This window comes from Mastigoproctus giganteus, chromosome 10, assembly GCF_048544385.1.
Source record: "Mastigoproctus giganteus isolate SK-2022 chromosome 10, ASM4854438v1, whole genome shotgun sequence".
In the NCBI taxonomy this organism is placed as follows: Eukaryota; Metazoa; Arthropoda; class Arachnida; order Uropygi; family Thelyphonidae; genus Mastigoproctus; species Mastigoproctus giganteus.
Genome location: NC_143584.1, coordinates 25,169,373 through 25,195,851, shown reverse-complemented (window position 1 = coordinate 25,195,851; position 26,479 = coordinate 25,169,373). Strand labels below are relative to the sequence as shown.

General features: G+C 37.5%; 1 protein-coding gene across 2 annotated transcripts in view; it reads right to left on the bottom strand.

Annotated features, from left to right (window-relative positions):
- Nucleotides 1-336: 336 nt before the first annotated feature.
- The window catches only part of LOC150078879 (uncharacterized), a 57,004-nt gene continuing 30,861 nt past the window's right edge, over nucleotides 337-26,479 (bottom strand). Inside the window, exons 2-4 of one of the 2 annotated variants that reach the window (XM_090382732.1) lie at nucleotides 21,047-21,206; nucleotides 12,137-12,673; nucleotides 337-670 (exon numbers count right to left, since the gene is read on the bottom strand). In XM_090382732.1, the coding sequence (XP_090238858.1) occupies nucleotides 480-670; nucleotides 12,137-12,673; nucleotides 21,047-21,158 (840 nt within the window). In that variant the 5' untranslated portion in view covers nucleotides 21,159-21,206 and the 3' untranslated portion in view covers nucleotides 337-479. The remainder of the gene's footprint in view (nucleotides 671-12,136; nucleotides 12,674-21,046; nucleotides 21,207-26,479) is intronic. The other variant, XM_090382733.1, reaches the window with a different exon arrangement.

Genomic DNA, 26,479 nt, shown 5'->3' with positions numbered 1-26,479 from the left:
GGAATTTCCTTAAATGGCAGTGAATTTAATTATTATCGCAATTATACACATCTTTAAAAAAAAAAAAAAAAAAAAACTACGACTAACAATTCAAAATGAAAAAAAAAAAATTGCAAAACATAAAGCAATTTGTACAATAAATAATTTGTAACAAAACTTATACATTAACAAAACTTATGAATATGTATAGCTAATGTGCATTTTTTACTGTCATTCTCGTACTCATCATCTCACTGTAAAATATATTAATAAGTATTCATAAAAAACCATTCATTCACTTTGGGAAACTTTCATTAAAATATTAACTTTTTTTGTGAACTACTAAAGGACGGTAAAGATGTGTCAGGCAAGGTAAGTAACAATGTAAATAGTCTCTTCAACTAGTTTTTTTTTTTGTGCGATTCTTTGTAAAATTTTTTTCACAATACACTCAGATAAAATATAATACAAAAAGTACAGAAATACTAAATATGAGTGCATTAACATTTGCGATTGTTGCTAACTCTTGAATGATGCAGCCAGTGATCCTTTCTATGAGGATTCTTGACACTTGATTGATAATGATAAACAGAGTTCTGTCTAATCAGTTGTGCTCGATTGAGTTTCCTTTGCTCTTGCCGCTTATGAGCTTTCTGCGATAAATGTAAATTCTCAACTTTCCGTCTTGTATCTATAATAACAAAGAATTAGAATAATAATAAATAAGAATTTAAAAATTGCAACCAACTCAAACATAAGCATATGATATTCACATACTTCAAATTTTGATTTATAAGTTAAAACAGGGTAGCCAACACTAGCCATGAACAGCTGTTGTTAGCGGCATGCCTCCCAGTATGAAAAAATTAAGGTAAAAAATTTTACAACCAATTTGATAAGTCCAAAATTAATACCAGTTTTATTACTAGGAAATTATGATCTGGATTTCGACCTGACAGGAACTTACAGTTCATATTTACCAAATTTCAGTTGAAGTATGGGTATCAAATCAGCTCATCACAATGATTCTGTAAGGAGGAACATTTATTTCCCTAAGTGTATAGGATGTGTAGAAGTGCACATGACATGCAGGCTGAAAAATCCAGAATAACTCATGGGGAAACCCTATACTCTCCATGTGAGATCAAGTTAACTACAATCTTGAATGAAGAGGACTTTGGAGATTCTCTCTCTCTAGTAGTTGACAGGAATCAAACCAAGACCTCCCACTCAAATGGCAGATGGAAATATATCTGTGTCATTGAAGATGAGTATAAGAACAATAGACTTTTCTGAAAGTAGAGTCTTATGTTGCAAAAAATTCTTTTGAGAAATAAGACAACTGCAAAAAAGGTTAGCGATCCATAAGATTGTTCATTTAGAAGATATTTATGTCAGACTCAATCAAAAATCTGAAAAATATCAAGAGCAACTGCTTGAGTTCCAACTTTTCCATCAAATTTGTCCAAAAGTTTCCTTACAATATAAAAATACAAAGAAATTCAGTTATTAATATAAACCAGTGGATTAACAATGACGGAAACCATGTTGGCGATCACTGGTTGGATGGAAGACAGACAGTGACAGTTGAATTTTTTCATTACTTTTGAAAGAGGAGAGGTAAGTGTAAATGGGGTAATAATTGGAAGAGATTTGTCATCTTTTTAAGGAAATGGCTGGAGCAAATTTCCAATCAGAAGGAAAAATGCTAGTGGAAATAGAAAGTGTAAAAAAGGTGACACAGAACAGGAGAACAGGTCTGGAGAAAACATGGAGAAATGTCATCAAAACATGGAGCTTCCTTGGCATCAAGATTTGTAAAAATTCTTCAAATGACCCTCTGCTGGAAGGCCATGTGAAGTAATTAGTGGGAGTGTACTGGGTATGGTAGGAGACTGTTTATTAAAACTGATACAGGAGTTAAGTTTAAAAGCTGTCATAAAATGTAGGAAGGAATAAAACTGCAACTTTATTAATTTGGTGCCTACTGTACATTGCACATTTTACATGCAACTGTATTTTTACTGTATTTTGTTGAACAAAAACTTTTTAAAATTACTCTGCGCATATGCATTTGCATTGTACTTACATAATAATAAATACTGTACAGTAATAAATGAATCCCAAGTGTTATTAAAAAGAAATGGAAAAGGTGGGTTTACTATACAGTACAGTACAACCTTGAATAATCAGAGTCCTACTGTATACTATGTAGGAATTTTAGAAAATTATAGCATATAGCATAAAGGCATACACTAATGTACCACTGCACAAATTAAAAACAGATTAAAATATGTTGAAATGCTGATTAATTAAAATTTTCCTTTCATAATTCAGTCTAAGTAACGTGTCATGGGCAAGGTATTAAAAAAAAAAAAAAAAAAAAAAAAAAAAATTTATGCTCTATCATTTTAACAAGCTTAAAATTTAATAAGTTTTGCTGAATTTTAGGCATGAAATCTGCCCTGAACGAATTTTGCTAGTTATCTCTTCACTCCCACCCAAACTTCGACGCTTGGAAAGATGCTCTACCTGTATTGGATTTCATGAAGAGTTGGCATCCCTGTACACGGCATATCATAGCTGACTCAACTATGCCTAATATATATTAAGATCATTTACTGCACATTCTCACAGGACAAATATGGCCACAGTTCACTTCAATTTTACATAACCACACTTCCTTAAAGTGTAATTTCCTTACAATATAAAATACAAAGAATACAAAGAAATTCAGTTAATATCAGAAACACAAAATGCATATTCAGTGGAAACCTTACTCCCTCAATCTGAGACAGATTACCTCCTCAATGGCTAAAAACACCCAGGGAGGGGAAATTCCTCCAGTCACTGAAAATATACAAACTTAGACATTTCAAAAATTGTCAACATCAGCTGTTGCCACAAAAGCCAATGTTGAAAAATAAATGAGTGGAATGTGAAGGATATGCAAACAATCTTAAATAACTTCAAGGGGTGTGTCAGGGTAGTAAACTATAGAAGAATACTTAGTCTTAACTGTGTCTACAGTAATGTCATGAGTGTTGCCAATAAAATGGCTGAATTTGAACTCCTGGTTAGGAAAACTAATGCCAATATAGCAAGGCTAACAGAAAAACATGGTGCTACCTGGAAATTGTGGATGACAAGTTCCACTATGGCATGTATAATGTATTTAGGAAAGATAGAAGGGGTGGTGGTGTCATGCTTCTTATCAAAAGCATGCCTGAGCATGAAAAGTGTTTGCGGAGTCTAAAGTTAAGTCTGCCAGCATAGAATCTGTGCGGTCTGAGTTAGTTGGAAGTGAAGGAACAATGAGAGTGGGGGTAATCTATAGACCAGAAATTTTTGAAGAGTACGACAAGAGTCTTTACATGCAAATAGAACAGGCAAGCAAGTGCAAATGTTTTATTAGGGCAATTTCAATCTGCCTCAGATTGATTGGAATAAGTGGGAGGGGAACACACCTTGGTGAAAAAATTTTCTAAATAAACTAGATGGTTATTATTTGTACAAGCATGTTAGAGATAATACTAGGGGTGAGAATATTCTTAACCTCATCATTACCCATGAATTAGATGACATCACAGGGCTTAAAATACAAGAACCAATGGCAGGTAGTGATCATGCAGTTGTCGGTTGGCAGATGAAGAAAGATGTTGCAGTAGTTAAAGATAAAGGCAGGAGTTTTAATTTCAGAAGAGGGGACTTTGACAGTTTAAGGTGCTATATGGCATCTATTAATTGGTGGGGGGGATTGCAGAGTGAGGGCGAATACACTTGAATTACGGAATACTATTAAGAAAATATTGTAGGAGAAGGATGACAAAATGGATGAATGCAGAGCTGACTGGTCAAACAGAGCAGAAACAGAAAAAGATAGCACAGGACAGTTGCAGAGCAATGAAAAGTACCAAAGCCTACAACAGCTAAAAGCTGATTTGTGATAGTACCACAGATAAGGTTAGAGAGATCAAGGCTGCATGTGAGAAAGCACTGACTAAGAGAGCAAATAATGGCAATAAGAAATTTTTCATGTACATGAATACAAGGGGAAAAAAAAGTGAATCAATCGACCCCTGTGCACTCGGTGTTGGAAAGTCTTAGAAAACCCAGCTGATGTTGCGGATGAATTGAACAGGTACTTTGCATCTGTCTTTACTGAAGAAAGACCCTTCATGATAGAGGCTGTGCAAGTGAGGCAGAGCCATATAAAATTAGTGACTTCAAAATTACAGACTACTATGAATTAGAAAAACTTTCAAGCATAAAGGCAAGTAAGGCTCCTTGAGTTGAGGGCATATACCCACGACCAAGGAGCATATTGAACCACCAAAGTTAATTTATAAGGGCATCTTTGGACTCAGGATAGATTCCTTTGGATTGATAAAGTGCCAATACATAAAGGCAGTCCTAAAAGCGAAGTTGGTAGCTACAGACCGGTTAACCTGTCTTCAGTGGTAGGGAAAATCTTAGAAGCAATAAGTAAGAGTGCAATCCAGAGACATTTAGATAGATATGGCATTCTAAATAACACACATGGTTTTATTAAGGGAAAATCATGTTTACTGATTTTACCTTAACTTAGTAAGCCAATTTGACATAGTTACTCATGAGCTGGATATAGGGAACAATTTTGAAATAGTTTATTTTTATTTTAGTAAGGCATTTGACTCAGTCCCTCATGAGAGGTTATTGTATAAGCTGGAACATGTTAGGATTACTGGAAAATTACAAAGATGTAAGCCAATAGAGTTGTAAGCACAAGATAGAGTTGTGATTAATGAATATTTTTCAGATTGGTGTTTTTTTTTTGTTTTTTTTTATGTGAACCCCAAACACAAAAGGTATTAGAACCTATAGTACTTAGTACCGTGCTTGGGTTGGAGGTTGAAAAGACGAAAGAAGATATTTGTTGACATCGGACTTGAACTTCCGTAGATTGTAATTTTCAGGAAATACGTATGAAGGAAGGTTGTTCCAGAAAACGGCAGTTGAGTGAATAAATGAGGAAGATGGAAAGTTGGTTCTGTGGGTTTGAAGTTGGACATAAAATGGATGTTGGCTGGTATTCGGACTGTTTTGAAAGAGAGAGCAGAAATTACAGAAGCCAATTCAGAAGAACAGTGCCCATGGAAGTATCTGTAGAAGAGGCATGCAACAGAAACAGTACGTCTATGAGAAAGCGAGTGGAGAGACTCTGTTAGAGATGAATCATTAATTAACCTAACTGCCCTCTTCTGAACAGAATCAAGAAGCTTGAGAGAGGTTTTGGGTGTTTTTTTTTTTTGAGAGAGGTTTTTTTCTTTTTTTTGGCTGATGCTGCATAAGCTTGCTTTCTTGCATCAAATGCCTCTACTAATGCTAATGTGGGAACAATATTCCATGGCAGAGCGGATTTGCGATTTATACAGAGTGAGCAGCTGTTTGGAAGAAAAGTAACGCTGAGAGCGAAAGAGAAAACCAAGTTTTTTAGATGCAGAGGAAGCAATGTTTGTAATGTGCTTGTGCCAAGAGAGATTAGAAGTCAGGGTAATCCCCAAAAGAGATATATCATTTTGCCTAGAAATCGGAGTGTCACTAAAGATAAGCATAGGAGTAGAAGAATCCTTTTTGAAAGATATAAGACAAGACTGAGTTTTAGAAGGATTGAAATCAACAAAGTTGTCTTTGCCCCACTGGAGAATTACCTGAAGATCGGCATTTAAGGAATTGGTAGCAGATTTTCAAGAAGTTGAAGCTGATTGAGCAGGACAAGGTTTCTCAAAATAGAAAGTGGAATGCAATGTGCTATCATTGGCAAAACTATGAATAGGATTTCCAGTCAATAGAAGAACCTTTCCATTGAATTAGTCCATAAATGGGTAACATAAGCCAGAATATCACCAGTGGATCAACACTGACAGAATCCATACTGGCGATCGTTGATCAGAAGGAAGGTTTCTAGGTAGTTTAAGAGTTGGCAGTTAATTGATTTCTCCATTACTTTAGAAAGAGTAGAAGTAATTGCAATGGGACGATAATTGGATGGGAGGGATTTGTCACCCTTTTTAGGAACTGGCTGGATATGAGCAAATTTCCAAACAGAAGGAAAAACACCTTTGGAATAAGAAAGTGAAAAAAGGCAGCAAAGAATAGGAGTAAGTTCAGGAGCACAGGTTTTGAGAACAAGTGGAGAAATACCATCAGGACCTGGAGCTTTCTTAGCATCAAGATTCATCAAAATCCTTCTGATATCCTTTTGACGGAAGACCACAGGAGGCATTCAATGCAGTGTGTTGGGAATGGTGGGAGGTGTTTTACCAAGATCATTAATACATGAGCTGGAAGAAAAATGGGATGCTAGCAGGTCAGCTTTATCCTTGATTGAAGTGACAACAGAACCATCTGCTTTGGACAGAGGTGGGAGCAGAGATGGGCAAAAGTTGCGGCCAATAGCTTTGGCAAGAGACCAGAATGCTCGGCTATCATTAGGGCAAGAAGCAAGTTTTCTACTCTTAGCCTGTTCAAACTCTAGTTTGGACTGATTAATAACTGCTTTACAATTGTTGGGAGCTTTGGTATAGGCAGAAAATGAAACTGAAGAATTAGAAACAAGCCAATTACGATATGCAACGTTCTTCTCTTGAACAGCCTTAGCACATTTATTGGAAAACCAAGGTTTAGATAAAGGACGAGATTTTAAAGTGGAGTGTGGGATAAAGGATTCCATTCCTGCAAGAATAATTTCACTGACACGATCTGAGCAAACGTTGACATCAGAAGTTTTGAAACAGTAATCCGACCAAGGAAAAGAAGAAAAGAAGTCTCGCAGGTCATCCCATTTTGCATTTTTGTAATGCCAAACAACACGTGGTTGGGAATAGCCATGAGATAAAGGTTCCATTGGAGAAGAGACAATCACCAAGTTGTGATCTGAAATGCCTAAAGGAGCTCTCACTTCGACCGTGTACTTAGAAGGGTTGTTTGTGAGAAAAAGATCAAGCGTATTGGCTTGATCCTAATTGTAATTAGGATTGTCCGGTAATCTTGTAGGTAAATGAACAATCTGTGCTAGGTCATTAGTAATTGCAAAAGCCTGAGCATCTCGACCTGCTGGGTCGGTGTGACTAGAAAACGGAAGCCAGCTGGAGTTGTGAACATTAAAATCACCAAGGAAAATTACTTCACTGTTAGGAAAGTTGGACTGGAGAAAGTCAAGTTGCAAAGAGAGGAAGTCAAAGAGCTCCAAGTGATTAGTGGAGTTGGGAGAACGGTAGAGACAACAGATGAATTTGACACAATGAGGTAGAGAGATTTTAAGCCAGAGAAGATCAAAGAGAGGAGATTCCAAATTGCCAAGTCTCTGACAGGGAATATCAGAATGGACATATGCACAAGTACCACCTTTGAGGTGAAAGGAATCATACAGCGAATAATTTGGGCATCTGAGATGAGCAGTAGTTGAATCAACCAATAACTGAGATTCTTTCAGAAAAAGTACATGTGGTTTGGCAGACTGCAAGTGGAAATGGACATCGTTGAGATTAGAATTGAGACCACGTATATTTGTAAAATGAACTAGGAAGTGCTTGGGAGGTTTAGATCTTTTCGCAGATAAGCTTGCTCTATTAGTTTGACAATTCATGGTGTATTCAATGGTAAGAAAAATTGGGTGGGACATGCTGTATGAAGTAATGAAATTTTTGGATATGGCATACATGTGGTAAGAATATACCCAGATCCTTGACATAACGTGGCCTCGACAATGCTCCCCGCATACACACAACTCGGACTCCCTCCAGTCACTATCTGGCAGAGTAGAGGTAGCAAGATTATACACTAGCTGATCCGGAAGCCTCCTAGAGAGTTACCAATAGGTTCAGTCCGGTGTACTAACTAGTGCCCGGCCTGCGAACACCGTTTTAGAGCAGTACCCTCGAAATGTAAGGAATATTGGATCTCGCCACGACGTTCATCATAACCTCAAAAGTCAATCATACTGCATGATGGAAGAGATAGGGAAGGATTGACCGGAACTTAGCTCTAGAGACTAAACATGGGTTCCACCACTTCAAGCCTCCAATAAGCAAAGTGGTGGTATTTCTCCGGTTGATGAGAGTCATCTACCACCTAGTACTGCCTGGTAACATAGAGGGTCAGTGTTCCTCTGTGTGGTGTGGGCGCCACACCTCGACCCCTGCTTACGTTGGTTCACACCTGAGTGGTCACCCACCATGTACTTGTGCATGGAGGTTATACCCAGGATTACTAACAGTCCTACCATTGTGAAGGTGCAAGCAGAGGATTTGGCTGTCACAGACCGTCCGGACTTCGCCGAAATTGGGTCCACTTGACTTGAGTTTCACCCGAATAATAGTTCCATCAGCGTTTTAGACTCCCAGGTAGCAAGTACAGCTTGTCTGGCATATCTGAGAGAATGTCTGTGACAACCTCAAGTGTAAAGTTAGAAGTGGGCTTTGACCGTATGTCGTGATTACAGGAATGATTATTAGTGATTATTTGTCTTTGCACATGCGCAAAGACAAATAATGACTATTTAAGTTTCAGGTTTAACCCGATTCGGTAATTTTCATTCCTGTGATCACAACATATGGTCGAAAAGCGTTGTCAGCTTCAGGAAGGAAAATCATTTTGAATATTTTCATTAGATTCTTTTAATTGCGTTAATTTGATTTTTAATTGTTTTAAATTGATTTGAATTGTGTTAAATTGGTTTTTTAATTATTTAAATTTTACTCTAATGTACCGGTAAGTTGTCAATTTTTTCGTTTTTTCCGTTTTAATTTCTGGAGGGTATCATATGGAAGTGTTCTACGTACTATATTGAGGTAAACTCCTCTTATTATTTTACAAGAATTTTATATATAAAAAAAAGTTAATTCTTTGCATAAAATGTTGTTTTTTTTTTTTTTGTTTTTTACAAAATATAAAAGGTTTGTGAAAGCTAACTTCTGCTAAACAAAATTCTTTGCAATTTTTGCAATAAATTTCTGTAACTTAAAATGCAGAAAGATATTTATATGGGATGAATGATTTATTTAATATTGATAACTTTTGCATATAAATATGATTAAATATAATGTATTAAGCATGTGATATTGAATTGCATTAGCAATGGCAATGATATTTAACACTGCTCATATGCAATAAAGTTTAATAACTGTTAACTGGCATAAAATTTATAAATTAAGCAATAATATATTAGGGCAGAAAGCCTCAAACTACCTAAAATTCAAACTGAGATATTCGTTAGTGCATTCGCATCATTACTACATAGTTGAATTTTTTAGACAAATCAAAGTTTGTACATGCCATATTATTGTTACAACTCATATTGTGAAAACTTTCGCACGAGTTGCCCTCCATATACTTCAAATAAATAATGTTTCCCATTAGAGAAGACTACTGTTACTTATTTTCAGTTGAGTACCACAACAGTTTCAAAGCTATTTGGCTTCTCATCAGCAAGCAGGTAAGCACCCAGAGGTATAAAGGTTGACAACATAGTTGTAACTTATTTACACAATATGAGATATAATATTGGTGTTTAGATACACCATAGATAACTCTTAATAAACTACAAAGTAGTTGTTGTAGGCATCATTTGCTGTTTCTCATATTGTGCTCTGCCTTCACGACGAGTTGCCATGATATTGCACTACTTCGAATAAGTAACTCTTCACTAATAGAGAAGACTATTGTTACTTATTCTCAGTTGAGTACCACCACCCAGACAGCACTGTTTCACGGCTATTGGCCGATCATCAGTGGGTGGGCAGGTACCCTGGTAATGCAGACATGACGACCCAGTTGTGAAGTTAATCACACAATATGAGAGATGCCAAGAGGTGTAGATGTCAATATTTAAAATAAATAAATGCACAAGGCATCATACTTTAAGAGTTTGGTATCTATATAATATCGGTGTTTAGATACACCATAGATAACTCTTAATAAACTACAAAGTAGTTGTTGTAGGCATCATTTGCTGTTTCTCATATTGTGCTCTGCCTTCACGACGAGTTGCCATGATATTGCACTACTTCGAATAAGTAACTCTTCACTAATAGAGAAGACTATTGTTACTTATTCTCAGTTGAGTACCACCACCCAGACAGCACTGTTTCACGGCTATTGGCCGATCATCAGTGGGTGGGCAGGTACCCTGGTAATGCAGACATGACGACCCAGTTGTGAAGTTAATCACACAATATGAGAGATGCCAAGAGGTGTAGATGTCAATATTTAAAATAAATAAATGCACAAGGCATCATACTTTAAGAGTTTGGTATCTATATAATATCGGTGTTTAGATACACCATAGATAACTCTTAATAAACTACAAAGTAGTTGTTGTAGGCATCATTTGCTGTTTCTCATATTGTGCTCTGCCTTCACGACGAGTTGCCATGATATTGCACTACTTCGAATAAGTAACTCTTCACTAATAGAGAAGACTATTGTTACTTATTCTCAGTTGAGTACCACCACCCAGACAGCACTGTTTCACGGCTATTGGCCGATCATCAGTGGGTGGGCAGGTACCCTGGTAATGCAGACATGACGACCCAGTTGTGAAGTTAATCACACAATATGAGAGATGCCAAGAGGTGTAGATGTCAATATTTAAAATAAATAAATGCACAAGGCATAATACTTTAAGAGTGTGGTATCTATATAATATCGGTGTTTAGATACACCAGCAACATACACGAGAAACAGCAAATGATGCCTACAACAACTACTTTGTAGTTTATTAAGAGTTATCTATGGTGTATCTAAACACCGATATTATATAGATACCAAACTCTTAAAGTATGATGCCTTGTGCATTTATTTATTTTAAATATTGACATCTACACCTCTTGGCATCTCTCATATTGTGTGATTAACTTCACAACTGGGTCGTCATGTCTGCATTACCAGGGTACCTGCCCACCCACTGATGATCGGCCAATAGCCGTGAAACAGTGCTGTCTGGGTGGTGGTACTCAACTGAGAATAAGTAACAATAGTCTTCTCTATTAGTGAAGAGTTACTTATTCGAAGTAGTGCAATATCATGGCAACTCGTCGTGAAGGCAGAGCACAATATGAGAAACAGCAAATGATGCCTACAACTACTTTGTAGTTTATTAAGAGTTATCTATGGTGTATCTAAACACCGATATTATATAGATACCAAACTCTTAAAGTATTATGCCTTGTGCATTTATTTATTTTAAATATTGACATCTACACCTCTTGGCATCTCTCATATTGTGTGATTAACTTCACAACTGGGTCGTCATGTCTGCATTACCAGGGTACCTGCCCACCCACTGATGATCGGCCAATAGCCGTGAAACAGTGCTGTCTGGGTGGTGGTACTCAACTGAGAATAAGTAACAATAGTCTTCTCTATTAGTGAAGAGTTACTTATTCGAAGTAGTGCAATATCATGGCAACTCGTCGTGAAGGCAGAGCACAATATGAGAAACAGCAAATGATGCCTACAACAACTACTTTGTAGTTTATTAAGAGTTATCTATGGTGTATCTAAACACCGATATTATATAGATACCAAACTCTTAAAGTATTATGCCTTGTGCATTTATTTATTTTAAACAATATGAGATGTAGCAATAATGGTGCCAATGTACAAACTTCGGTTTGTCGAAAAAATGCAACTATGTATTAATGATGCAAATACACTAACTAATGTTATAGTTTGAATTTTACATAGTTTGAAGCTTTCTGCCCTAAAATATTATTTGTCTAAGATGCATACATGTTGGCATAACTGGGGTGTCAACCCTTGTACCTCTGGGTGACTACACGCTCATTGATCAGAAGCTAAATAGTTTCAAAACAGTGCTGTTTGAGTAGTGGTACTAGAATGAAATTAATTAACAGTAGTAGTCTCTAGTGGAAAGCATTACTTATTTGAAAGCATAAGGAGGGCAGCTCATTGTGAAGGATTTCATAATATGAAATGTAACAATAATGGTCCAATGTACAAACTTTGGTTTGTCTAAAAAATTCACCATATAGTAAAGGTGCACATGCACCATTACTACATAGTTGAATTAATGTCATAAATTAATAGCATTATATACTGTATATGACACTTATTTCTACAAGTAAAAATTTTTCGTTCTTAAAAATTTACTCACTTTCTGCAGCATTAAGGAGTGCAGAACAGCTGTCTGACAAAACTTGGGTCAGAACTTTTCTCTGTCTTACTGCATGTGATGAAGATGAATTCTGCAGATGAGAATCATCTGGTTTTGAAAATGACTGCTGCAACTGTGGCAGTGATAAAGACAAATCTTGGCTTTGATCAGAATCCTTGAAAGATGACTGACATTCAGTATCCTGAGTGGATACAATGCATTCCATATTGCTGTGGAGAGAGGTCAAGGAAGAAGATCCATAAACACTCATACTTGGATGCTCAATAAGAAGATTTTCTAAAGGAGACATTTCAACATGGATTGGTCCACCTGCAGTGAAACATGGTGGAGGAGTAATATACCAACTACCTTCCATCTGTGATGGACTTCCTGGAGGAGGAGGAAGAGGAGCACAAGCACCCAAATCCAAAGGTAAGAGCTGAACATTTATGGCTGACAGAACAGAACCTGAGGACTGTGGCATATCACATTTACCTTGTTTCTGTACACTTTCATCTTCTGCTGTTTTCTCGGGATCTAATTAAAGAAACATTTAAAAAATGTAAATTAGGTCATTTTAAGTCATTAAAACATAACAAAGTGAAAAGAAAACTTGAATGTTTGAGCCAAAACAGGAAGTGTTTTGTGGCCAATGCAATAGAATACTTTAAGATGTTAGAACACAAAGAAATATCAATGAGGCAGTAAGAGTCGTATGGACATGTCTGTCTAGCACTTCTGGCTAACAGTGGTTACACTTACTATAAATTTGGAAAAGGTTTTCATTGTAGTCCCATCTAGACAAGATTAAACTTTATGGGAACTTCTGCCTGCCTGCCTGCATCAAGTTAAGGAAAAGAGCAATTAAATGTTTCTACTGATGTTTGAAACTTGGCTGTACTGAGTGGCCAGGCTTCCACAAACTATTCAGGAGCGACTGTGTACAATTTAAAGGATCTTGTCATTAAGGAAATTAAAGGCATGGCCCACATAAATGCCATGGAAAGCAATGTCACGTTCCCCTCCATGTGGCCCCCCTGAATACTGTACTGTGCAGGTGCCCAGTCTACAGTAGTACTCAAAAGCACCAGAAGTCAACCCTGTAGACCAAGTTCTGATCTCCCTCTCAATCCCACTGTCAGTGAGAAGGATCACCAAGGGCAGCCTTTATATTTTTGATTTTAAGTGACTTTTTTCTACTATGTAAAAGTCATGAACTAATATTTGTATAGCACTTTTATCAAAACCGAAATCATGAATTATAGCTCAGCAACCTAAAGCCCATAACACTGATTTACACATATTCCTCCTCCCCACATCAGTGGTAAGCAACAGAGAGGACAGGCTAGAGTCCTGCATTGGGTTGGCTATCCACAGTGTGGTTTGGGTCTTCAGAAATTTTGCTGTTTGTGGGTCAAGTGCAGTACCATTTTTGTATGTTGATAATTTAATTCAATAATACCAAAAATAAATATAAAAAGAACTGTTTTTAATAGTTTTTTTTCTAAGAAACATTTATGAAATTATCAGGTGTATATCGGATTTTTTTTTTTTTTTTTTTTTGTATGCATGTGTGGTTTGCAATTAAACACAATCCAACTCCACTACTGAAATCTTTATCAAATTGTGTATATTCATCTAAAAGTTACAATTAGTTTTCTAGATTTATAATTATCATTTTAATCCACTTCCTCAATAGCAACATTGCCAGATGTAAAAAGTAGATGAAAATTTGAAACTCAGACATTCTTTTTCAATTTTTGAATTATCTCAGATTACAACATTATTGTTATGTTATATTGCTTCTGATTATGAAAGTTGCACTCTGCTTCAAGATTATGAAAGTTGCACTCAGTGCTTCAAGATTAGAAAGTGAATCAACACTAAAAATTAAATCTTTCAGCACAAAACAAAAAAAAAAAAAAAAAAAACATCATTAAAAGTTTCCATAAATTGAAGATTAAGATAACACTTAACTCAGGATTTCATTCACTGCAGTAAATTCAAATTTACTTTATAATTTAAGCAACTTAACATCATATATGCAAAATTGTCTGCGCTTTCATTTTTTACCGTTTATAAAAATAATTTTTATGAAATATATATTTTATTTGAATTTTTATGATGAATGAGCAACTTAAGCCCAAGTCCAAGTATATAAGGAAGATTACTATTGGTAAATCATGCAAGAAGGCAAGCTTATATAGCATCAGCCAAAAAAAAAAAAATCCCATTTCACCTATCCATCCCCTCCAATAGTTTGTCTAGTATGTATTTCCTTGAATTTATTCACACTATCAACTTCCACAATAATGGATGGAAGCTTCTTCTAGCAATGAACCACCCGTTGGCTGAAGGGAAACTTCCGCACATCTATTCTGCAACCATTCTTCCTCAATTTAAATGTATGTCCCCTCATGCGCATAGTCTGGGCAAGAGAAAGAACCCTATTAACACTGAGTTTGCTCAAGCCATTCAAAGCCCTAAACACCTCAATCAGATCACCTGTGAGGTGATCTGATTGAGGTGTTTAGGGCTTTGAATGGCTTGAGCAAACAATGAAACTTGCAGAACTGAAATCTTCAGACAATGAAACTTGCAGAACTGAAATCTTCTTAGTAAGAGCACTCCTTTGTTCCCCTCACTGGTCTCAGTGCCCTTCTTTGCACCTGTTCCAGCAGCTCTACATCCTTCCTAAAATGAGGCCTCTAAAGTTATATGCAGTACTCAGGATGTGGCCTGACCATTACCTTATATAATGGAATAATCACCTCCTTATCCCTGCTAGCAAAATTCCTGTATGCCATTGACAAAACCTCATGAGTTGTCCCAGCAGCCTGTCTGTACTGATCAGAGAACTTCATATCTGACTGCACAATTACTCACAGGTCCTTTCATTTTCAGCAGTACCACTCAAGGATTACTGCTACCCATATGCATTTGACCCATTAGAACTGACCTTTTTCCCGTGGATAGCAAGGGAGTAAACAACTTAGAAAAACTGTTTTCACTTTTTTTGTTAATTTAACATCTCATCCTTCATAATATTTTTCAGAGTGCACTTAAATTGTAGCTACCATAAACTGGTTTTGTTTATGCAAAAGTAATTTCTAACAAGTCAGTGCCATCATTCGGGAAAAGTGTGGCCAGAAGCAATGATAGGGACAGTAACTGGACAACTGTGCCAAATTTTGTATTAAACATACAAAATAACAATATTCATTTCTCGTGGGGTGAAAACGAACTTTGTAACATATATTAACCGAATTTTGTAATAAACAAATATATTTACATAGAAAAGCCTATCCTTTCACAGGGAAATGGCATGTGCTTCATTTAAACCGAGTTTGTATCAACGAGATTTTACTGTAATTTTTATTATTATGCAATATCGCTTATAAATATTTTATAACTTAAATATTTCATAATAAAAATTCAGAAATATTATATGATCTCAGAGAATAATAATAATAATAAACACATTGAAGCCTTTAGAGCAGTGGTTCCCAACCTTTTTTGACTCATGAACCCCTTTCAATACAGGGTGATTCACTACCAGCGCGACAAACTTGCAGGAGGTGTAGGGGGCACAAAGACAATTTGGAATCACATAGCATTGCAGGGTCCGAAATGCCTTCGTCACGCAGTAGAGGACATTGAACGGGAGGTCGCGTGAACAGGGATCCCGCTGGAAGTCAGCATTTGTGAACCGGTTCCTGAGGCAGTAGGATGGACGAGTATTCAAACGTTGAACTGGCCGACATGCACCTCGCATATGGAGCTGCGGAGTGTAACGGGCGTGCCGCTTTGCGCTTGTACCAGGAACGTTTCCCGCACAGGTGTGCTCCTCATCATACGATTTTCGCACGTGTGCACAGAAGGTTACATGAGACTGGTTGTTTCACGAGAGGTACCATGAATCGAGAGCGAACGACGAGGACGCCAGACAATGAGGAGAATGTCCTACGTCTTGCAGAAGGCAATCCGTGTACGGGTACTCGAGCGATAGGCCAACGATTGGGTATTTCTCAATCCACTGTATGGAGGATACTGTCAACAAAAACCAAATGAGTTCATACCATCTGCAACGTGTCCAATCATTGGAGCCTGAGGATTATCCACTCCGGAGGACTTTTGCTACTTGGTTTCTTCAGCAGAAACGGTTCGCAAATGCTGACTTCCAGCGGGATCGCTGTTCACGCGACTTCCCGTTCAACGTCCTCTACCGCATGATGAAGGCATTTCGGACCCTGCAATGCTATGTGATTCTGATTCGTCTTTGTGCCCCATACACCTCCTGCAAGTTTGTCGCACTGGTAGTGAATCACCCTGTATAATATTTTTAATGCAAATTAAAACCACTTTCAACATAATATTTTTGGTTTGCAAGTCAAAAAAGGTTGGGAACCACTGCTCTAAATGCTTCAATGTGGATGACACTATTAAAGATAACACAAGAATGACCTCAAGAGCTGGACTGGATGAAGTCGATGAATACGAAATGTGAAAATCTGCTTGATTCTCAGATAGTAGAAATAGCACTCAGATAGCACTGAACAGCTGTGGTGATGGAGAAGAGAGCCATAAAAAAATATGAAGCAGCAGCATCAGCTTTCATCAGCCAGCACCAACCACCAGGCCACCAACTTACAGTGAAACAACTAAAGGAGGCCTTCACCATCTTGAATCCTGCCTTATGATATTTGAATATGATCCAACATGGACAGGAGAAAAATGTTGGGATGTGCTGCTCCCAGTAAGAAATCCTCTGTGAGAAGAGAAAGTCACAAACTCAACCAACTCTGGACACCTTCAGGAAATCATTCACTTCTGCACCTCCTGATTTACCATGCCCATCCTTTGCTGAGTTAGAAGTTGAGAAAGGTGAAGAAGCTAATGATCCTGCCACTGCAGAGAATCCCCAGCTCCCAATCATCGAATAATTCATATAAGTTTTTTTTTTTTTTTTTATGAAAACCCCAAACACGAGAACTTATAGTACTTGGTACCGTGTTTGGGTTGGAGGTTGAGAAGACAAAAGAAGGTATTTGTTGACATTAGACTTCAACTTCTGTAGACTGTAATTTTCAGGAAATACATACGAAGGAAGGTTGTTCAGGAAAACAGCAGTTGAATGAATAAACGAGGAAAATGAAAAGTTAGTTCTGTGAGTTTGAAGTTGGACAGTAAATAGATGTTGGCTGGTGGCGGCATGTGTTCAGACTGTTTTGAAAGAGAGAGCAGGAATAATAGAAGCCAATTCAGAAGAACAGTGCCCATGGAAGTATCTGTAGAAAAGGCATGCAGCAGAAACAGTACGTCTATGAGACAGCGAGTGGAGAGACTCTGTTAAAGAGGAGTCATTAATTAACCTAACTGACCTCTTCTGAATGGAATCTAGAAGTCTGAGAGAGGTGAGAGGTTTTGGGGGCACCGCCCCAGATGTGGGAAAAATGTTCCATTGTGGGACGGATTTGCGATTTGTACAGAGTGAACAGCTGTTTGGAAGAAAAGTAATGCCGAGAGCAATTAATGTATTAATAATATTAATATGAGGATCTTCGAACACATCTATTACATTAACAGAGAACTTGCTGCATTTACAATTAAGAATTGATGATGTCATCCTAGCTGAGTAATTTGTGCTGAAAAGGTAATTTGAGAGCACATTTCCATACAAATTGTATGAAAACATGAAAACTGTATTTTTGATAAAAGAGAAGAGAATCAGCTGTCAAATTATCAAGAATTTAAAAGGAAACTATTCTAGCTTATGAAGAAAACAGATAGATGAATGATGGAAAGATTAACAGAGATGGAATACATGTCTAATGAGTATTGTGAACAAGCTGACATGTACTTCCTGTTACGAAGTGTTGAAGAAATGTACACAGCACCATCATGAATACTTGCAACAATACCTAGGCTGAAAGCATCCCAATGCCAATGTCACAGGTGACATGAGTGACTCAGAAGCTATCATACAGCATTATGCATAAAGTTAGTGCAGACAAGTTTGATTTGAGTGTTCTTAGTGCAAGAGCTACTGTGGCTAAAATGCATCTGGAGGGTTTTTATATGGCAATTCCGTTCGTGTTTATATTTTGCTGGGGAAGATTTCCAAGGGTCACAGGGTGTCTATAACTTACTGCAGAGATATTTGATTTTATATGATTATAGAAGTTTATTTCCTTGAGGAACTGAAAAACATCTGCTATATTTTTCCTGTCTTCCAATATGGTTTTGAGAGTGAGGGAGTGATGCTTGGTTCTTAACTCTTTAAAGCAGTTTTGGCATTTGGTTGCAAAAGCTGGACAAGTAATTAGTACATGTTTTACTGTTTGTTATTTGGTTTTTAGGAGCATTAGCAACTAAAGCCATATTGCTCCAGGGATATGCGGTGGTCATTCCCTGACCTTTCCACATCCTTCATATTTGGTGGTCATGGGCTCGAACCCCACTGTTTGTTGTGTGTGGCAGGTAAGACATAGGGGAGGGGGATCCTCTCCTCGCAAGAGATGACAGTGGTTGAAATGAGTGTGTCCTATTCTTAACCTTGCAATTATCACTTCATCATGTCTGTTTTGTTGTATGCTGTATTTCCACGGTTGGAGTAAAATTTTAATTTGGGGTAATTTATTATTGGTTAGAACTTGCCATTGCTGCTAGTGATGTGTCCTGCTGTGATGAATAACTTGTTTGTAATCTGAGAAAGGAATGTTTTTGGGTGAAGATATGTTGCTGTTGGCTTCTTTAACAGCTGTCTGCTTGTTCATCGCCATGTATTCTGACATGACTTGGGATCCAGCAAAGTCTAATGTTATGACCTTGTTCAATGAGCTTTGATACTCAGCATTGGATTGGTTGCTGGAGTGAATGTTTATTAAAACTGACATTTTGTATAGCTATCATGGAGCTAAGGGAGTCCATGAAAATGATACTGTTCTGAGAATTTGACAGTTCAATTTGATTTAAGGCTAACATAATGGCTTGCAGTTCTGTAGTATAAAATGCTGCAATCTTTTGAGTCTTTCGGTCAATGTGATATCTGAAGAATAAAATGCTGCTCCCACTTGAGATTCAGTTTTTGAGCCATATGTATATAGGATGCAATGATCTAAAAATTGTGACTTGTAAGCAGCATGCAGATGTTGATAGTTTATATGAGGGAGAGCTTGTTTGCTCCAGAACTGGAAGAAGTCTTATGCAGGCTGTTTGATTATCCAGGGTGGCATATACTGCTTCGTCAGTGGAGTAATTGAATCTAGATTAAGATCTCTACTGTGGAGGTTTTTCAGTCTCATGCTCACAGGTTTATTGATTCTTTGTTGTTGATAACGTTGTTCCCATTCTGATATAAAAAGAGTTTTCTGTAGGGGGTGACTTGGTAGGGATGTTATTTTAGCTCCATAAGAAAGTAATTTATTATGTCTTCTAATTTGTAAAGGAGGTTCTTGGGCCTCAGTGCACAGGCTCTGGTGCAGACAGGGACATGCACATGAGTGTCCAATATAGAAGAAGCAGTTCTGGAAACAGTGGTATCCAATCTCATAGTTAGCACATGTGCACCAGCTCCATGGTAAGAGTGAACCAAACTACCATTCACTGAAATTATGAGGGAGGAAATGGTTTGTACCTGTAATACTTTTACCATGTTCAAGGATCCCTGCCTGCAAATAATGAATATAATGTGTCCTACTGTGAATGGGTTCCACAAAAAGTCACCAATGAACTTGTAATGGTTTCCAAACACTTCTTGTGAACTGACAAAGTGCGATTCTCACAGAAGGGCACGTGAAACTGTCACAAAGTGCAGCATTTGGAAAATATAAAATGCATGTTGAGGCTTCACCAGAGAATCAGTTTATGGGCCTGTACTTGGAGACAAAAATCGCAGATCCCTATCTATTGTCTGGCTGAGAAGCATTACATTCCCTTTTTTATCTATTGTGCTACTGGACTTAGTAGATGATGTGGCCTTGGCCAGGTGGCACACAATATGGTTCAAACATGGTGTCCCTGTGCATTTTAGTGCTACCTTCACACAATCTACTCAATACTGTATTCCTGGGAGATGGATAGACTATGGCAGTCCTGCAGCCTGTCCACCCAGATCACATGATATAAATCTGTTGGGTTATTTCTTGGAAGCAATTTAAAGGTAGAAATTTACACTGACTCACCTTCCAGTTTGGAAGATTTTTTTGGCATGGCTTCATGCAGCTATTATCACTATGGATGTTTACTGTTTTACTGAAGATACATGGCAACCTGCGATGTGATCTTGCTGCTTGCTACAGCATGCAGAAAAACATTCTGAACATATGCTGTAGGAGTGAACCCTACCTCTCAGCAGCTGACCGTCTATCCAGATATGCTATTTCAATATTGTACAGTATACACTGCCACATGAAGTGTAATGAAATATTGTTACTTTTTGCTTGCCATTCATGAACTCAATTCTTTGAATACTATGGTCTTTTGTTTTTTATTTATTTATTCTGGTACTCAACACATTATGAAAGCAAATAAACAGCCCAGATGCCACTTCGACAATCTTTAATTGCAAATAACTTATTAAATGAGTGCTGGAATAAAAAAAAACATTCCAAACATTTTTGGTTTATTTTTGGCAATGGAATAATTTTCTGGACTGATTAAGCAGCATTAATGGTACACCCTGTATATTCCTAGTTAACAAGGGATTAATCCTAGAATTTACAATAAGAATTGGATGAACTATAATCATACAGATGTGAAAAATCTTTTATTCCTGCAGTTAGACATTGTTTATTCTCAAATTAATAAACTCAATAATTTCTCACTTTGAACAATTAAAATTTAAATCAATCAATGAAACCAAAATATTACTGTCATAAGTTATCCCAAAAATTCTAACTGGCATATTACCTGATACATCTACCAAAACCCATTCACCTTCTTCTCTAGTATTATATTGCAAGCAAGAGTTTTCTTGCACACTATCTTCTCCAAAAAAGAAACTTACAATACCACTGAGCATGATTGGGTACAGGAAGCAATAAGAAGGAAATTCCAAAGACAAGCTGTGCTAAAAAAAACATAGAAAGTCATTAGCTTTAATATCTCCATAATAAATCAATTATTTATTTTTTATTAATTAATTATTTTCACAGCACTGTCACTCCTTTCACCATCAAATACATCTCAACACTCAGGTAGTGTCAAAACACGTTAAAAAGAAACTTAATAAATGTGAATACAAACAATGGGGCTATATAAGTACAGTATTATCAGTTAAAAAAAAAAAAATATATATATATATATATATTTATATATATTCTCATCCTCAGTTATTTTAACTGCCTAATAAATTCAAGTCTCAATTCACAAAAAAAAAAAGGAAAAAAAAGAAAAGAAAACACCTTTCCAGTCACTTCCCTCATCACCACATATGCCCATCCATTTTGCCATGAATTTTGCTAAACTCCCGCACCTTGGCAAAATTATAAGCTAATTTATTCCAATGTTCTACAACACTGCTGCCCAAAGGTAAACGTTTGAAAATCCATTCTTTGTTAATCCCCAAGTTTTTATACACTGTGCTGCCACTTTATTAGGTACACCTACCTAGTAGTGTGCTAAGCCTCCTTTAGTCTTCAAAACAGCCTGAATCGAACAAGATGCTGAAAATGTTGTGCAGGAATGGAGTATCATGCAGTTCCTTGAGATTCGATGGAGGTGTAGGCCTGCAGCAAACAGCCCTTTCCAGCTCATCCCAAAGGTGTTCAATAGGATTGAGATCCAGGGACTGAGCAGGCCATGCAGCAAAGAAAAGTCATTGTCATGTTCCTGGAACCATTCCATAGTGATTCGGACTTCGTGCGCCGGCGCATTATGCTGCTGGAAGTAACCATCTGACTGAGAATAAACTGTCAACATGAACAGATGCACTTAGTCAGCAGCATTGGCGCCTCCGTAGCTAGGTGGGAAGGAGCAGCAGTGCATAGCACACGCTTCTTGATTAGACCGGGGTTCGAGCCCGTCACTACCAAATACGGAGGATGCGGAAAGGTCAGGGAATGACCACCGCATATTCCCGGAGAAATATGGCCTTAGTTGCTAATGCTCCTAAAAACCAAATAACAAACAAACTTAGTCAGCAACAATGTTTAGGTACGATATGGCATTCAGACATGAATCTATGGGTATCAATGGATCCCACATTTGCCAAGAAAACATTCCCCACACAACACTGCCCCCACCACCTTGCACAGTAGCCGTCAGACATGATGGATATAAATGCAGGGTTCATGTTGTTTTCGCCAAATTCTGAGCCTTCCATCAACATGATGCACCAGGAACTTCAACTCGTCAGACCAAGCAACTGTTTTCCAATCCTTGATAGTCCAGTGCTGATGTTGCTGTGCCCACAGGTGTGCTCTATTGTTCTTCATTGATAACAAATGTATGTGACGTGGCCGTCAGCTGTTGTAGCCCATTCGCGACAAAGTGCAACTAGTGGCCCATTGCAATATTTTGTTCTGCGCTCAAGGTCACATTCTGATGTGATGTGCAACATTGTGGCAGTCTGCTTGAACAACTCTAGCCATCCCATGACCTCTCTCTCAACAAGCGATTTTCTTCCACAGGAGTGCCATAGAGAGGATATTTTCTGTTCGTTGCACCATTCTCAATACACCCTTGAAACTGTGATGCGTGAAAAGTTCAGGAGAACTGCCATTTCAGAGATGCTTTGTCTAGCATGTCTTGCACCTACTACTATGCCACGTTCGAAGTCCGTTAGATCACTCCTTTTCCCCATTCTTGCTACAGTTTGTACGCTTAACTGATACTAGAAACGTTGTTCTGCTGCATTTATATCCACAACTGCGGTCATGTGACTTTCAATGTTGCGGTACAAACCATTTGTGTGCATAGCAGGGGTGTACCTAATAAAGTGGCAGCACAGTATTTGTATCCTCTGGTTATTGGTTCACCTTCTAGTAAGAACATATCCCTCCATCAGTCACTTTACCCATCCCCTCAGAACTTATGGACTTGGGTACCTTTCCCTAAGATACCTAGTACCCAAGCTACGGAAACTGAACTTGGCCTGTTATAACGTACGATCACTCATCGGTGAAGACAGGATATTAGAGCTGGAAAAGGAATTAGAAAATGTGAATTGGAATATCATCGGTTCGGCTGAAACAAGAAGAAGAAATGAATCACTTATAAGTTTATCAAGTGGAAATCTACTGTACACCAATGGAAACAGTGAAAGGAGTGAAGGTGGAGTTGGGTTTCTGGTCCATAAAGATTTTAAAAACATTTTGGAATTCAAAAGTACATCACCAAGGGTGTCAAGGCTAATACTCAAGATTTCTAAAAGGTACAAGCTAAAGATTATAATGATTTATGCACCAACATCGAGTCATGATGATGAAGAGGTTGAAGACATGTACACCGAAATTGAGTCTTCTAGATGAGCAGAAAACCAACTACACTATTATTATGGGGGACTTCAATGCTAAGGTTGGAAAAAGGCAAAACAGTGCAGAAAGAGGAACTATAGGAAATTTTGGAATTGGTGAAAGAAATAAAAGAGGTGAAAGACTTGTGGAATTTGCAGAATCTCAAGGACTGTCAGTAATGAACACTTTTTTCAAGAAAAGGGTGAACAGAAAGTGGACATGGAAGAGTCCAAATGGCTTAACAACTAATGAAATTGACTTCATCCTCACTAACAGAAGATATATTGTGAATGATGTTACCGTCCTGAATAAGGTAAATGTTGGAAGTGATCACAGAATGGTAAGATGTACACTTGATATAGATGTAGGAAAGGAAAGGAAAAAACTGACTCGAGTAAATAATACAAAGGTCTTTGAGATAACAGAGGAGGAGAAAAAGCAGTATGTACTGGAACTTAAAAACAAGTTTGAGCTTCTGCAGACTGCTCAGGACCAAGATATCGACGAGGAATATTACAACTTTCTGAAAGTGATAAAGCCCAAGAAACCTATAGGGAAACAGAAATCCAAAGAAGAAAAAATTAGTCAAGAAACACTTGTCATGATGAACCGAAGATGACAAATGATGAGCAAGAAAATCACTGACAGGGAGAAAATTTGAGTATACTGAGTTATGCAAAGCCATTAGAAAGAGACTCAGAGAGGACATAAGAAGATTTAACACAAGAAAAGTAGATCAAGCATTAAGGGAAAACAAAGGATTTAAATCAGCAGCCATGAGCATTAATACAGAAAGACAAATGATACTGAAACTGAAGAATAGCAATGGTGTACTTATAAACAGCAGAGAAAGCATAATTCAAATAGCAGAAGACTACTATAGAGAATTATACAAGGAGCGAGGGAATGATACCAGCAGTGGGGAAGATGGATTGCAAAGTAGCAACACATACGACATACCCGTATTCTTCCTGATGAGGTAGAACATGCATTGAAGAAAATGAAGAATCGGAAAGCTCCGGGCGAAGATGAAGTTACTGTAGAGTTGTTAAAATTGGGAGGAAGAGACATAACACAAAAACTGGCAAGACTCTTCACAAAGTGCATTAGAAAAGGGGTGACGCCTAAGCAGTGGAATAATGCAATCATAGTTTTGCTGCATAAGAAAGGAGATAAATCAGAAATTGGAAATTATAGACCAATTAGCTTGTTATCCCACATCTACAAGTTGTTCACAAGGGTCATTACTAACAGATTAGAAAGAATACTTGATGGGAATCAACCGAAAGAGCAAGCTGGCTTTAGGACAGGATTCTCAACTATGGATCACCTTCATGTAATATCACAGCTAATGGAGAAAGCAAATGAATATAAAACACCATTATGCCTGGCATTTGTGGATTATGAAAAGGCATTTGACTCTATACAGCATAAGGCAATGTTTCGGGCACTGGAAAGACAAGGCATAGATACCCCATATATTATGATTTTGAAGAAAATATATGAGAGTCCTACCTCCTTTATTAGACTAGACAAAGATAGTAGCAAATTTAAAATCGAGAAAGGGGTTCGACAAGGAGACACAATATCTCCGAAGCTGTTTACTGCTGCCCTTGAGGAAGCTTTCAGAAGATTAGACTGGTCGCAGAAAGGAGTCAATGTGAACGGAGAGTACCTAAACCATTTACGATTTGCAGATGACATTGTGGTTATAAGCCACGATCCAAAAGAATTAGAGGAAAATCTTAGTCAGTTATGCACAGTTAGTAAGGATTTTGGACTAAAGACGAATATGGCTAAAACAAAAGTAATGATGAACAAGTATGCCACGGAAAGGGAAATAATGATTGAGGGAGCAGTAATTGAAAAGGTGCAGTCATATACTTATCTGGGACAAGTTATTAGCTGTAATAATGATAAATGGCTGGAAGTCAAGAGAAGAATAAATTTTGGATGGATAGCATTCAGGAAATATAGTCACATACTGAAGAGCAATATCCCAGTTTGTCTGAAACGTAAAATAATGAATCAATGTATACTCCCCACCATGACTTATGGAAGTGAAACTTGGGCACTCACCAAACGAATGGAAGAGAAGCTGAGAACTACACAGCCAAGAATGGAACAAATTATATTGGGAATCAGACTGTTAGATAAGAAGAGAAACACATGGATTAGGCAGCAAACTCAGGTAAAGGACATTCTTATCAAAACTAAAGAACTAAAAATGGTCTTGGGCAGGATATATAGCTCGAAGACATGATGACAGATGGACTAAGAAAATAACAGAATGGTACCCAAGAGGAGCTAGAAGAAAACCTGGAAGACAAAGGCGGAGATGGATAGATGAAATTCATGAGTTTTTGGGTAGTAAATGGATGGCCAATGTTCAAAACAGAAGGAACTGGAAAGTTGCTGGAGAGGCCTTCATCCTGCAGTGGATTGAAAATGGCTGATGATGATGACCCAAGCTTTACACTTTGCAACTCTTAAACCATTCTTCATATGGTTTTAACTGTTCCTGTGATTCATCTATAATGCTACTAAAACACTGACTCAAGTCAATGAAATACCTTTATTAAATAAATATACTGACTGTATAAACTGTATATTAAAATAAAATAAAATAAGATGATATTATAACAAGAATGAAAAATAAAAGCACTAAAAAGATGTTTAAAATTACTAAAAACCACTAAAACCGTAGCTTTCGGCGGCGGCAGCAACCGCTTCATCAGTAATAATGGTTAGAGGTTATTCAACAATCTATATATGAACACCTATACATTTGTACATCAACAGCAGGTATGCAACACGAGCTATGGCACTTGCGTTTGGTCCACTTCCCGTGTGTTGGAACTGGAAATGGCATTGGAACGATCCATTC